Genomic DNA, 14,957 nt, shown 5'->3' on the forward strand with positions numbered 1-14,957 from the left:
GGATGTTGTCATTCTCATCCTTTATTTTAATCAGGACCATTGCCGAAGTGTTCAGAGGTGGTTTCCCAGAGTCAGATGCAACTATCCTAATTGCATACTCTCGAGTGGTCTCGTAATCTAAAGGTGCGGCCGTTTCGAGCAAAAACTGGTCATTGAAGACTGGCTTTAGTCGGAAAGGTACATCATGATCAGTGTAACAAGTCACTTTACCGTTGAGATCTGCATCTCTGTCTGTCACAGTAATTAGGGCTATTTTTGTGTTAAGGGGGGCATTTTCAGACAACAGCACAGTGCCATTAACGAGATTCATTATATAACGGGTATCTATGGAGGGGACGTTGTCATTAATGTCTGTGACATTGACTGTAACTGTAGCCCTTGAAGGGGTAGAGCTTCCATCACTGGCCAGCACTATAAGCTTGTGCACCGGGTTGACTTCCCTGTCCAATGGCTGCTTGATGGTAATCAGTCCAGTTGTGCTGTCAATAGCAAAATGTCGTTTGGTGGCAGGGGAGATTTGGTTGCTGAAGGAGAAGTGAATCTGAGCATTGGATCCCAGATCAGCATCTGTGGCATGAAGGTGAGTGACAGATGTTCCCATTGGGGCATTTTCAGGAACGTTTACCTCCACCTCGCTGTCCTTGAACACCGGCCGATTGTCATTCACATCTGAGACAGTGACCTGCAGAATGGCTGTGCTGGACTTTGGAGGGGTGCCACCATCCTCTACTTTAATTTTCATCACAAAGGTGTCCTTTGTCTCCCGATCGAGGCTCTGCTGGACTATGAGTTGGGGCCATTTGTCTCCTTCAGGCGTCTCGATGATGTCCAGGCCAAATTCGCTCACACTCTGAAAAATAAAAAAGTAGCAGTCTTGTAAACTGTTTGCAGTATATTTGACCATGAGAAGTACATCTTTAAAGTGTTCATTAAAATGCCAGTATGAGAACACCTCCCCTTGATGTTTATACTTGAACTAAAAATCACATGCATGGAGCAGTTTTCTTGTTGTTTCAGTTGTTGCTAATATTGTTGTTGTTGTTGTTGTTATTGTGCCTATTACTAGATCTTCTTTTTAATGTATGTGGGAATGTTTGTTATGATAATCTCTCAGACAGAACTCACAGATGTAAAAAAAAAAAAAGAAAAAAAGAAATACAAATACTAATGCGTTTTAACCAGTCATTCATTCTGGCTTTCAACAGATGTTGGCTTTATCTCCAGCATTAAACCTTGGGGTTAAAGTTCTTTAATCCTATGAGAAAATGCACAAGGTCTTCAAAATATTTACTTGAAAAGCCTGTCCGGGGGATATGATCCTATAAAGCAAACATTGGATCCCCACACGGCAAACAGATCCATTTAGCACCTGAAAACTAAACTATGCGCCGTAAATGATGAACTGAGCACAGTTTCTCTGCCCAAAGTGTATAGGACTAAGATGTGCTAAAAGATGTCTGTTTGAGAGGAACTTACCATGTGTAATTCCATATTTACTTGAGTAAGCATTAATCGATGTACATATTCCTGTCTGAAATACTTCAGCAAGCCTTTTATTGACCCTTATGAAACAATTTTTTTTTCTTCACTGACCTTTGCTGACTCCTTAATAAGCGTGCTTCATTTACATTTTCTTAAAAAAATGTAAAAACCATTTGCCTGACTGACAGAAAATTGCAGTTTTATCATTCAGAAAAAACATTTTCTAGCAACCAAAGTGTTACAAAGTCACACTGCATCTCATAGCAATACAACATTAAAACATTGAGTTCTAGCCTTATCCCCTGGTGTATTCCACTTTGCTGCACACAACTTATTGTTTTACCCAACTAGCAAGACTCTGATGTAGTATATGGAAGTCAGCTTGTGGATTTCAAGTTCATACGTGAAGAAAGACGCTAAAAAAGAGATAAGCTTCCATTCTAAATATATTGCAAGACCACCACAGATTATAGAAAAGGGAAGAATCTTAACATAAAAAAAGATTTCTCCCAGTAAGAAGCACAATCTAGGCAACAGCAAAGCCTGAGGAAAATGAAAACAAATGCATATGTAATCCCCCTGAGAATCCAGCTATGACTGTTTAAAATAATTGCCCTCCTACCGAAACTAGCCCTAATATTTGTGATTACAGATCAGGCTACATGGTACGGCAAAATATCACGCGTAATCTATAATTCCGTGGTTGGCAAGTGAGGGAGACAGGGGAACAGTGCCTGAATGAGAGTCAAGCACATTTGTGAAACAAAGAGGCTCTTTGAAGCTCTTTCAGTCAAAAACATTTCATGCTAGAACTAGAAAAGGCAACTTCCTTAAGAGATAAGCCTCCTGCTTCACATAAAGCTGGGAAAGATTACTCTGTCTAGGCACATATTTCAAATGTGATTACGATACATATATGCATTTCCCATGCTATGGGGGATCTTGACTCATTTAGTCTGGTACTAACAAACCACTCTCTATGGGCACACAACATGCAGCCACAAATTATCTACAATGACAAATGACAATTTATGTTTTAGGCTGACAAAGTAAGCTTTTCACATGCTAAAATCATGTAACATCCCCCTTTGGTGGATCTTGGCACAATTTTGTGACCATCTGTGGTACTACCAACACATGCAAATAACACACACATCAAAACGCATCCAAGTACATAATTAGCATTAAAACAGAAAAGTTATAAAAATAACAATTTGGATGCCTACATGCAGAACAGCTTTTTTCTTTATTAAACAGTCAACACAACTGAACAAAGGTGACTGCAGTGAAGATTTACAGTTAATGTAACAATCAGCACAAAAATCTGTTTCTTGTACTTTTGGTTATGACAAATGTGGGTTACAATTTATCAGTTACAAATGCATGCATGTGATCTATGATTGTTTCGTAATTATACAGGGATAAAAACATGGATTAGTTAATGTGTCTATGAGGCCCATAGATAATAAGGCTAGGGAATTCTGATAATCTTCAGACAGACTCCGGTAGAGTAAAAAGAACATGAATCACAGGCCCAAGGGAAGTGACAAATGTCTGAAAATAATACAGGTAGTGCATAAGAATCTGCATATTCATACCAACTGACCCATAGAGCATTATGAGGGACACATGGGATGAATCTATTTTGTTCAATTTAAGACCGGGTGTAAGGCAAAGCCAAAAAAAACTTGCTTAAACTGAACCCAATTGTCTGGTGCAATCAAGAAATATATGCAAAAGCGAATGTCGGTTATAAATAACCCAAAGAGAGCGGTATTTTAACAGTAAAATATTAAGTATCAGTGGGCATCATTTTGCATAGTTCAACCCCAGAGTTTCTCTCAGCTTTGCAGACTGGCTGAAGTATCTGCTGTATGAATCAATGAGATGACCTTCTACAGCAACGACTCAGAATGAACTCAGTATCAACAACCGAGAAACTGAATATCTTAGACCCTTGCACCATTGTATGGTGTTGGAACACTGTATGAACTGTTAAATACATATAATGCAACATATAAAGACATAAATATCACACTTACACTAAATTGTCTGTGAATGTTGTCACCTGAAAATATTTTTTTTGATTCATTACCAATTATAATCAGATCTAAGCCTTTTGCTGTCACCTGGGTGAAACTTTAGCTGAACAATCTGCCAGAAATTAGGCACAAATTAAACCTGGAACCAACTGACAGGTAGTAATATGATAACAATCTCCTACCATTTTCACAGAAATCAGTTTCACCTTATCCACTCATCCTTAAACTGAATGCACTTTTTCTGATTCTCAAGAGAGTGAAATTCCAAAACGTTTGGTTTAATGAGCATCTCATAAACTAATTATTTTAATTAATATTATTTACTTTATATACTGTAAGAGTTTCCTGGGAAACAAACCTTATGTGAGAAGTGTCAGCACCTTCAGCTCAACTTCAGGCACAACAATTACTTTGTTCTAAGAAGATTATATCTTTTTCGAGAATCATTCGCAAGCCTTTGTGGTGCAATATTCATGGAAACTCTTTATGACATGTTTCTTGTCAGCCCTTGATCATTAATACATCATTCGACTGGCTCTTCTCGTTGTCTTGAAGTGAAATAACTGGAGAAGTGAGAAGTGAGAAGTGAGAGCTTAAAAAAATAAAATCACACTTTGGATGAATTATTTAAACTGAGCTAGTTTCTCTTCTAAGCTAGTTTCAAATCGGAATCAGACACAGATGAAAACCAAAATACTCATGAATTATTGAAATGAAATGGTAACGGCTTTAATGCTGACCTTGACTCCCCCAAAATAAGAAATCCAACGGAGACTTTGCTGCAATGAAAGTCCTTTCGAAAGATCTAAAATGTGGCGAAGATCTAAAACGACAATGCTGGCGGTCTCGGGTGATTAAAAACACACAAACAGCTTCAAAAGGAGAGAAACGGCTTTCTTAATGTGAGGTTAGAGTGCTTAAATGGCAGGGTAAAAATAACAATGAGTTGGGTGGAACCCACAACAGAAAAGTCGATATCCTCATCCCATGAGCCTGATCTGATCCACATGCCTCCAGATAGGACTTGTAAAGAGGTTCTCTTTAAGTGATAAAATCGCTTCTAATGGAAAGCACTCCTCCAGCCATGCATGGTATTACTTTCTGTAGGCTGACCTTGATAGTGTCCAGAGGTGCTTCTGTGCATCGTTCCAGGTGACCTGGCAACACTAATGCTGATGGAACAATTAATATGGCACCGCAATTAAAACCGGGGAAGGCAATAACGGCCCTCTGTGTCATAAGCGAGGGCTTCCTCCTCAGGGGACATGACTGGAATGAGTAAAGAGAAGAAGAGGGATTGCTATCAGAGCTCTTTCAAAGCTATGCGCACAGCAGCTGTGGCCCACAATGCTAATCGCGCAGCTCCATGCTGACGGTGAGCTGGTCTAAACCATTACTGTGTGGGAGCTTCAGCGATTCGAACTCTCACAGGACCATGCGAACGCAGTCCAAGAGGTGGATTCATGGCCAGATGCTGTTTATGGGATGCTTTCAACAACCTCAGAGGATGAAACATATCCTTCCTTTCCATTTCTGTTTACTTAGACCTAGCCTCACCAAACTCACATGCATGATTCATACAAAGAGACACTACACTTGCAGACGAAGAACAAATGAAATCATCTAAAAGGCAACAGAGCCTTTACATAGTTATTGTAATTGTATGAGGAAACGCACTGGTCATTTTCCAAGCACAGACAATCGAGAGAGATGCAGCAGCTTGGCGCAGAGAGAGAGAGAGAGAGAGAGAGAGAGAGAGAGAGAGACTCTTTAAAAATGCAAATTGGTAACTTAATCAGACATGAAAAGCAAGGATTCGGCTAATTCTCAAAAGAAAAGGTACAAATTACTCTTTCACACTTTAATGACAGTCTTGGGCTCTTTGTTTCACACTGTATTTGAATTTCACGCTGTATTTGAATTTTAATTAAAATACAGGGCGACCTTTCTGGGGAATACTAGTTCATTCAGTGAACTGCACTACGTCGTAATCTTCCACATTGTGACTGACAGCCCAGATGCATGCAAGTGTGCTTAGTGACTTTTTACCACTTCTGGGGTTAATGGGTCTTCTGACACTGTATAAAATGCTAAATTAAATACATAAGCAATGTATCTGCTACTGTATATATTTTAATAGCATGCATACCATTATCCTACTTTTCAGTTGGAGCAGACTATATTAATCCTCTGAGAATATTACGCTAGTTTCTCAGAATACATCAATTAGAAGAAAGAACCATTGTCCCAATTGTTCATATCTATCTTGGTGCAATTAACAACTTACCTTACACAAAACAGAGGAAATTACTTTTAAAACCTTGAGTCAATTATTATTTATTTGTAATTTTTTTATTGCTTACTGTGCTATTTTTACTCTGGATATCAAGGGCCCATTAAATGGCGGTGTCATTTAATAAATCACAGCTAAACGTTGAACTCACCTTGACTAGCTCGTAGTGTTGAATCCCATTGATCCCGATATCAGGGTCAAATGCGGAAGGGACAGGGTAGCGGCTGTTGATGGCTGTGTTTTCTGGAATGGAGATGTTGATAACCGTCGACTGAAAGAGTGGGGCATTGTCATTGATGTCTTCGATGAGGAAACGGATCTTGACCAGTCGGAAAATCTCATCTGGTAGCACGGCGACCTCGATCTCGTAAAAGCAGCGCTTCTCGGTGAAGACTCCGGAACAGAGTTTCTCACGGTCGATGCGGTTGGCTGTGGTGAAAATCTCTCCCGTGCTTGCCTCTACCTTGACCAAAGGCACATCACCCGTCTTGTAGACAGGTTTAAACTGCAGCGCAGAAGACAGCTTGATGTCCGGATCTAGGTTCAAGTTTAGGTCTTTGCGCAGGTTTCCGATGCGCACATTTTCCGGCTGTTCCTCTTTTATGGTGTAGTCCTTCTCTTGAGCCCGGCACATCAAGAACAGGCAGGTGAGCAAAACCACCAGAACATGTGCCTCACTTGCCAAGTCCATACTCAGAGTAGGTGCTGCACTCTCTTCAAAGATCTGCAAGGTCTGCTAGAGGAAGATAAGTGGGGAAAAAAGAAAGATGGTCACTCTTTGGGGGAGCATTTTAGATTATTTTATAGAGTAAAAAGATTAGTTAGACCAATATAACAATTATTTTCACCATTATTTACTTCCAAACCTGTATGACTTTCGTTTATGCAAAAGAAAATCCTGGTTGCTCGTCATCCATGCAATTACAATAATGGAGACTGAGGTTTTAAGGCTTTATCGATGTGCATGGGAGTAGCAATGTGATCAAATCATCTTGAGTTGGATCTTTTCAAAATAATCACAAAACTGCCACTGGACTGGTTTAGTTCTCAAGTACTCATTGTGAGTCAACAAACCAAATCAGACAACTAGATTACTACCAGACGTATTAGTGAACAGTTCACAAGTGGGGAGTATACTGTAGTGCATATGGACTACTTTTTTTCCCCTTTAGTATCTTTGTCTTTCAAGTAAACATATCTAAACATCTAAAAACAAGACGAAAGATACTTGTTTTCATTGAAATCTCAAACTAGTGAAGTTTTTGGGAAAATGAAAGGGAAAAACACTATTTGCCAATGGGGTAAAAAGAAACTACACAGGAAATAGATTTTTCTATGTTCCAATAAAGAAAGTCAGTTGTACAGGTTTGGAACAACATGGGGTTGAGTAAATGACAACTTTAACCACTTTATCACACAAAAGGAAAAATACACTGTTTTAACAAGATGATTCATTGTTTAAATTGTCAAATGCTACCAAATACAACATACAATTGCATTAGACAGGCTCTCCAGATTTCATCCTGCGCATAATGGACTCTTGTATGCCATTGGCAACACTCAACAGAGCTAAAATGCATGATATCAGATTACAGTATGTTGATATTCTGAGCAGCCAAGATGTAACTGTAGTGCAAGTAAGAGTTTTATGATTTAAAGTTTAAGAATAAAGACATGAGTCCCAAATGACTGTCAATATCCCTCAGAAGAATAGGACAAAGCCATAATTCAAAAGCACCAAGACATGATTTATGAATCAGCATTTCACTGTTTGTTGCCAACTTGCTCGATGGCCACACAAATCCTGTCAGGGCATTATATAAATAAAAGTAGCCAGAGGGCTGAGGCTTTCACAATGTGCCAACAACTCAACTAGGTCACAGAGAACTAGTGGGGGAGATGCCTAACACTTCCAGACTCTGGGTTTTGTTAGTTTACAGAACTGTCCACGCAGTGCTATTTCTGTTTAAATGTAGTGCCCTTCACCTTAACCACATCAATAACTCCAAACTAAAAGAGTTTGACTTTCTTTTCAAATCAAAGTGATTGTAATAATATACAACTAGATCATTAATAAAAGTTTAATTTTTATTAAACTTTCTTTTTAGGAGTAGGCGTATCCAATATAACTTCAGCAAATTAATTACTCAAATATAGCACGTTACTAGAGCGACAAAGGAAAATTACAGCTCACGGCATAATGTTTTTGAAATGGGATATCCTGGAAATACTGTTAACAATGACTACCTATTTGTCAAGTCATTAATGTGTAATTCGCATGTGCCAAAAGGATGTTTGTTTAAAAACAAAGCCGAACGCAGCAGAGATACATGATCATGTACCTTGAAGATTCACTTCACACATCAAAAATTCATCACAAAGGCTGATTTCTTTAAACACACACAGCTGAAGGCCCCAATTCTTTAGCCGCTCCAGTCTCAGCTGTCACAAGATGCTCTGTTTTTCACAGTGAACACTTCGGCTGGACTGTAGGGACTCATTAAAGGTTTGTTGGGCAGACGAGCACCACTCAGAGTATTTACATGACAGTGATCAATGGCTAGCTTACTATCTGCACATATTCTCAGACTGTTACGTTCTTCTTTGAAGAAAGTAGTGAAAAATGATTTGGTTTGCTTTTGAAGATTGCACCATTTTTGAGTCGGCGAGAGCAAAGCAATTACAATTCACCTACTGTACTCTGATAAGCCCGAAAGAGTCCAAGGTATCCGACAATGCATAATGAAGAGGACTTACTGGCTAAGGTGCTCATTGCAGAATAGTGCAGAAAATATATGAAAAGATGATCTACGTCTAAATAACTGCAACTGACACTAGCCGTGACGCGCAATAAGGGCGACGGGTCTCTCGTTCTGCAGTTTACCGTCAACAATAACGAATCACACCATCCTGGGAGGCGAGAGAACGCTGATGAACCTGTATAACCCAAAATAGCACCAAACAGTGTAGACAGTATAAGCTCCAGCTCTCAGTAAGTGATGTCTGGCATTTTGTATGGAGCTCTGCTACCCAGGGACGTGGTGCTGGGATTAGACAATTCCACACGGGAGCCCACATGTCACTCCTCCCCATATTTAGGACAGTTTATGTTGTTGCGAAAACTCACAGAGCCATTTTCAGATTTACTCCTGGGAGCGATTCTTTCAAAACTATACTCTGAATTCGCAAAGCATTGAGTTTCAACTTTCCCAATCTTTGGAAACTTGCAGCTTGAGAGTGAACGGAGAGAATTAGCTGGGGGAAATGGTGCTCATGGGTATCGGTGTGACTTCCTCCCTGCCTGCGCAGGGTTCCAGTGATCTATTCCGAGCAGCGGACCATGCATTCCAGGGAGTATGCAAAAGCCGTCCTTCCCTCCGGAGCCTGGAGTGAGCAGCACACAGACTTTGGAGTGATTTACGTGACAACGTGATGGACAGGCCTGCCTGTTTTTTGATTTTCGAGCTCAGCTGTCAAGGAATAAAATAATTCTACATGTCAACCATGAGTTCACAGTGAATCTCTGTCTATATGAATCGGCAGGAACCGAATGCTGCAGAGGTGGAAAAATCGATACGGTTCAACCTACCAATTGGGCATCAGATTAAAACGATCCAATTTAATACGAACGGTAATTAAAGCAAAATGACATTTCGAATAATGATTAAAGCCGCTTATGGAATCTAAACTGGGACAACTGCCTGAAGCGTGTCACTTAACTCGCTCTTAGCAGAAGCATCGCTCTCTTTATCAGTTTAAAGAAACCCCGTGTATGCATGATTCTTTGACATTTTGATGTCTTGTTTGAGTTCGCCCTCCACCTTTTGCCATCGGCAGCTTGAGACCCATAAGCCCCCTGCCAGCTGTTCGCCAGCCTACCTGCTGTCCTTCTTGTTTTGTCAGGATGTCAGGCTTTTCATCAACAGAAAACTTGTTTTTTAATAATTTATTCAGGCTTTATGTTTCAGGAAGGCATCCTTTTTCATCTAATAGGTGGTAATGAAAAACATCTGTTATTATTATTAAACATGAATAACACTTTTATTGTTGTGTTGTTGTTCTACAACATCACTATTGTATTTTCATGTTTCTTAATTAATTGCTCACATGTACCTGAAAAGGCTAGACTGTTGTGCCATTTAAAGTTAGGATCCTTTTGAAACACACAGACCGACTTTGAGTAGCTTTGATGGCGACTACACTGATCCTAAGAACCAATGATCAATTGAATGATCAATAGGGAGGTATTAACATACCAAACAGGCTGCCAGCTGCAACGGATAAACAGATGTAGCAAACGTGATGGAGTCGATTTAGGTCCGTCAGCAAAGATTATGCATCCAAACAGTCATGTCTGCCATTTATCAATTTATCAAAGTTTCCATGTGGTCAGATGACAAAATAACAGCCAAGAAAGAACAGAGAGTGATTTTGTTTGCATAAAATGGTGCGCCCATGAATCATGGTTGAGATTTTTGCTAATTTGAATCATAAATCATCATAGAAAACTTGATTTAATTCTTTAGACCAACACCAGGCAATTTATTGTGGGCACTTTCAGTGGAACGACATGTCAGTTGTTGATGTATCATTCTCCCAAATTGATTTTATATGGACAAACATTGCAAAGTGTATAACATGCCAATGAAACTCTAAATCTTAAAGGCTGGTTTTTGGTCTGTGATGCACCATTCGTCTTCACTCTTCCCCTCTGAATTTTGCCTTTAATAAATAATGTATTAAGTCTGTAAGTTATGAATGACAGGAATTAAAGCACAGGGGGATTTCACAAATGAAGGATAACATTTATTACAGGCTTTAAGATGACAGACATATATGCTTGCATCACTCCTTTTCAACTACACATTTTAGGATTTATGTAGCGTATTCAGAGTACTTATAAAAAAAACTATGTGTCAATATTTTTTTTTCAAAGCACATAATAAATGAAAAAAGTGTTTAAACAAATTTCATTAATCTCACCTTGCTCTAAAACCCAAACATAGATTGTAAATTGTTGAAATGTAAAAAGTAGAGAGAAATAATTGAATATATGTATTGATAGTATGCTATAATAATCTTAAATGTTGAAGGTGGTAATTCATGTTTTTTTTTTTCTCTCTCTCACTGAAATGCAAGGAAAGATAAATAAATGAATAAAACCACCAATAGAGGGCACTGGAGTGGCCACAATGTGATGAACATAATTAATATAGTATAAATAACCATTTATATTAATGGTTACATAGTTGGAATGAAAACTCTTATTCTAATTATCAGATAATGCAAGATCACTCTGTATAGTATATTAGCACACTGTATGAAGTGTAACCACCTTGACCAGCGCCGCAGTGCAGTATCTGTATTCAGCGATGAAAGAAACAATTGTTGACGCACAATTTTATTTTTCTGCCAATTTACTATTTAGTATTAACTATAATTTTAAGTTTGCTGAGGGCAACTGTAAAATGTATATAATAATGACATCATCAGCCTTAGCTAGATATGTTCTTCACTCTGATTGTTTTACTGTACTTTTAATTAATTATACTAGTAGCTTATAAAGCAATACACAAAGTTTATTAAAACATCTGACTTTATTATACATTTTTGAAGCCTTGACTATGTTATGTTACTGGATTACAGGCAACTGTTCTTTATACTGCTTTCTCGTTCGATGACATCATAGTTTTAGTGGCCGATCAAGACTGAAAAGAACTAGTGTCTCGTTTTGAGTAAAATAATTCCTAACTCACACCCTTAGATGTACCATAACTTTCATTGTTTTAGATTTAATTTACTGCATTTAACAACACGACATTCAATATATTTAGAAATACAGGATGAATGGAAGAATTGAAATGTCAGGCTAGGGAATTAAATGTTAAAAAAAAAAAAAAAATAGTGGTACTATCGGAGTAAAGATGGGATTTTTTGTTTCTTGTATACTGTTAAAAATTACAATTTGTTCTTGGAGCTCAGTGCTCTCCGCACTCCATGAAGAAATTTGAAACCTGGTAAAAAATTACTAAAAACAAAAGGTTATAAAGAGCAAGGCCTGTTGAATTTCTCCATATCTGAGTGTTGCCCAACAACCAGATATGCGCTGTAAAAATGAAAACAAGTTGCATCATTTCGCCTTAAAGCATGAAACAATGTTGAACACTTGTCCCTATGAAAATCTAAATTAGAAACTAATCAGATCTGACACTCATACCTGTCATCAAAGGTCAACTGGTGCAGAACAGAATGTGAACAAAGCAAGCAGAATGGATTACATCTACAATGCGCTTCCAAGTGCACTTGAATGCTACATTTGGACACTTCTCTTAAAATTACCATGGTAACTAGAGTAGTTTGCAACAAAATACCAATATTACTACAGTTATTACCAAGAAAAGTCCTATTTATCAATGTGGGATCCTTGCACACACTAAGAATATTTATGTTTTTATTTTGTTTTTGTAGCTATTACAGATTAATGATATTAAGCTACAACTCATTTTCAGAAGTAACAATAAATGTAGTATCTACAATCTTAATAAAGCTTCCAGTTAGAACCGTAAGGTTTAGCACGACCTAACAGGTGAACATTTTAAATGAGCCTACACAAATAAGCTAAACTTTGTATTAGCCTATATTATTAGCTATTGATATCTAATTGTTGAGGAAACTATTTATATACTTCTTTAAAGGTTCACAAAACCATATATTGATATGAAGAACCTATAATTTAACATCAATAACTTTTAAATTGCCAATGAAAACCTTGCATTCATCAATAACTCCTACACAGCCCAAAACGGTTCTTGATAAATCATTGAAGAATCATTTAAGGGTATGGTATTCACGCGGAAAAGTAGCCTATTGCTATCAATATTTATTTTTATTCTTTGTAAAGGACCGGGTTTGTGTTTAAAACAAAGTAGCCTATTTCAGTTCTGCCTCGGCCGACACACCAGTTCACAAAATGACGCATCCTCCAGGATCAGCTTCCGACTTCATCTGCTGATGCTCTTCTGTCTCGCGAGCTGCACACAGCCGTGCATTTTTGAGTAGCCTAAGCTATTCGATGTAGCCATTTCCTTAAAAAGCAAACTATGGAATATATTCATATTTTACGCACAGGTTCTGAATAGTTTCCAAACAAGCCTCCTAAAGCCAGAAGATTGAGGAGAACGCTTCAGAAGTTGTGAGATGGCATCTTAGAGCAGTCGCTTTGCTCTTACTCACGTGTAGGCTGTAGATCTTCTCTCAGGATGAAGCGTTTTAAATTTTTTTGCATTAAATCGGACGCCTTGCTTTTGCCATAAAGCATACGAACTAACAAACTAGACTAGCGCACCTTCAGTCGGAAGGTGAAGCCGTAGGATAGCTTTTGGAAATTCTGCAGTTCGTGCCATTATTATTATTTTGTAAATATTAGAATTAATATTTTTCCTCAGGCAAACTGTTCTATGCATAGGGGAAAATAACACCGACTTTTGTGCGCAAAGGCCCTTCGACTTTGGAGTTGTTTCCCGTCGAACAGGGCAAGCGCATGTAAGTGTTTATTTAATCTAATTCGCGATGTTTTTAAAGACGTTAAAGTAAGTACGACCGATCGTTTCAATAAACTAGGGAGCGCGGTAAAATTAATCAAGATTTTATTCGCAAACATAGCATAAAATAAAAATAAACAAATAAGCCATAAACGAGCATAAAGAGGACGCGTCTTACCTCGGATTTCTCTGTGAATATGGAAACTCTCAATTCCCGTCACGTCGCGGCATCACTGCTGGAGGAGATGAAGTGCCGTGAAGCAGACCGAAGAAAATCCCAGAATTAAACAGCTTCACGTAGTGACCAGTCGGTATCCAACTAGAGAAAACGATCCATGTCCATGAAAAAGTGCACGGTCCACGCACGAACGGCGAAAAACATCTGCGAATGACTTTTTAGAAGAGACGATGTTATTCCTCAGATGTCTCGCGCCTGGCTACTGCTTGAATCCCACGCGCGCGGAGAGATAGTGCTGCTCCAAATGGGTTTGTCAATGTGCAGTACTTCTTATTTCAGTGCATTCATACAGTCATCACGGGGGAAACCTGGGAACGCTCCTCGCATGTATACGAAAATTGTTTAGTGAAGTTGTTTTCTCGTTCTCTGTGCGTTTAATTAACAGCTAAAAAAACTTGTAACGTTAAATCGTATCCTCGGACACGCCATTTAATGTCATCCCGTGGTTTGGCAGAGTGATGGAGAGCAAAATATCTATTTTGAGAGATATTCATGGGCTGTCAGTGTACCGGAGCAGGTGGACGGTGTGCCTATAGACGCAGCATCACTTCCACACACTGAGATTTTTTTTTTTGCCGTAGTTGTACGCAGAGCTCTAGCAATCTCTGTTGTATTGTATGAACTCAGTTCCTTAGTACTGCCCACCTCTCCACCTCCGATTGACATCATCGCGGGAGGAGGAGCCAGGGATACATTTCACAGCCTTCATCATCTTAAAGCCGCACTGCTGCCGGAGTCAGAGCCCCGCTCGCTCGCTCGCTCGCTCGAGGACCAATAGCCGCGACTCGCCGGAGAGGAAAAGGGGGCACTGTTCGCTTTGCTTCCAAACACCAGCTTGTGTGCAAAGTCCAACGTCAAACTACTTCATTACACTTTACTAATGTGCAGACAGACAGTTAAGATAGACAGATAGATGTAGCCTAAATATCTAATTTATCCTTGCCTAATTCCTTTTGACCATTGTATTAATGTTGGATAAACACGTTAACCAGGACAACATATGTGAATATCTATGGTGAGATATGTGTTGGTCTATTTCTAATATTTAATACATTCTTGAGTGTTTTACGTTTTTAATTCTGAGAGCAAATCACTATTAAATATGTGGTCATGTCATAGCAATTATTTAATCAGCACAATAAATTAATGCACAATTTAATTCTGAACTTTTTTTTTATTAAAATCATCTGAAATCAATATTTGATCAAGTACATAACGTGCCGCGTCATTACCTCACGTGGTTAAATTTAATTATATTGCTATCATAAATGTGCTTCTGATTACATATGAGATTTAACAAAAGATTTGTATTTTAAAGACAACCAGTTCAAAGGGAGTACAGTATCCTTTTTGGGTTAAAA

At 38.6% G+C, this 14,957-nt stretch overlaps 1 protein-coding gene across 5 annotated transcripts in view; it reads right to left on the minus strand.

The window, feature by feature from the left end:
• The window catches only part of LOC127971387 (protocadherin-11 X-linked-like), a 189,182-nt gene that overhangs the window by 147,856 nt on the left and 26,369 nt on the right, over positions 1-14,957 (minus strand). For 3 of the 5 annotated variants that reach the window (XM_052574369.1, XM_052574368.1, XM_052574372.1), the window contains exons 3-4: positions 5,969-6,550; positions 1-850 (exon numbers count right to left, since the gene is read on the minus strand). The exon at positions 1-850 is cut by the window's left edge and continues 1,637 nt beyond it. In XM_052574369.1, coding sequence (XP_052430329.1) covers positions 1-850; positions 5,969-6,550 — 1,432 coding nt within the window. Of the gene's footprint in view, positions 851-5,968; positions 6,554-13,536; positions 14,194-14,957 lie in introns of those variants that run through there. The other 2 variants (XM_052574371.1, XM_052574370.1) reach the window with 2 other exon arrangements.

This window comes from Carassius gibelio, chromosome B14 (assembly GCF_023724105.1).
Source record: "Carassius gibelio isolate Cgi1373 ecotype wild population from Czech Republic chromosome B14, carGib1.2-hapl.c, whole genome shotgun sequence".
NCBI classification, from domain to species: Eukaryota; Metazoa; Chordata; class Actinopteri; order Cypriniformes; family Cyprinidae; genus Carassius; species Carassius gibelio.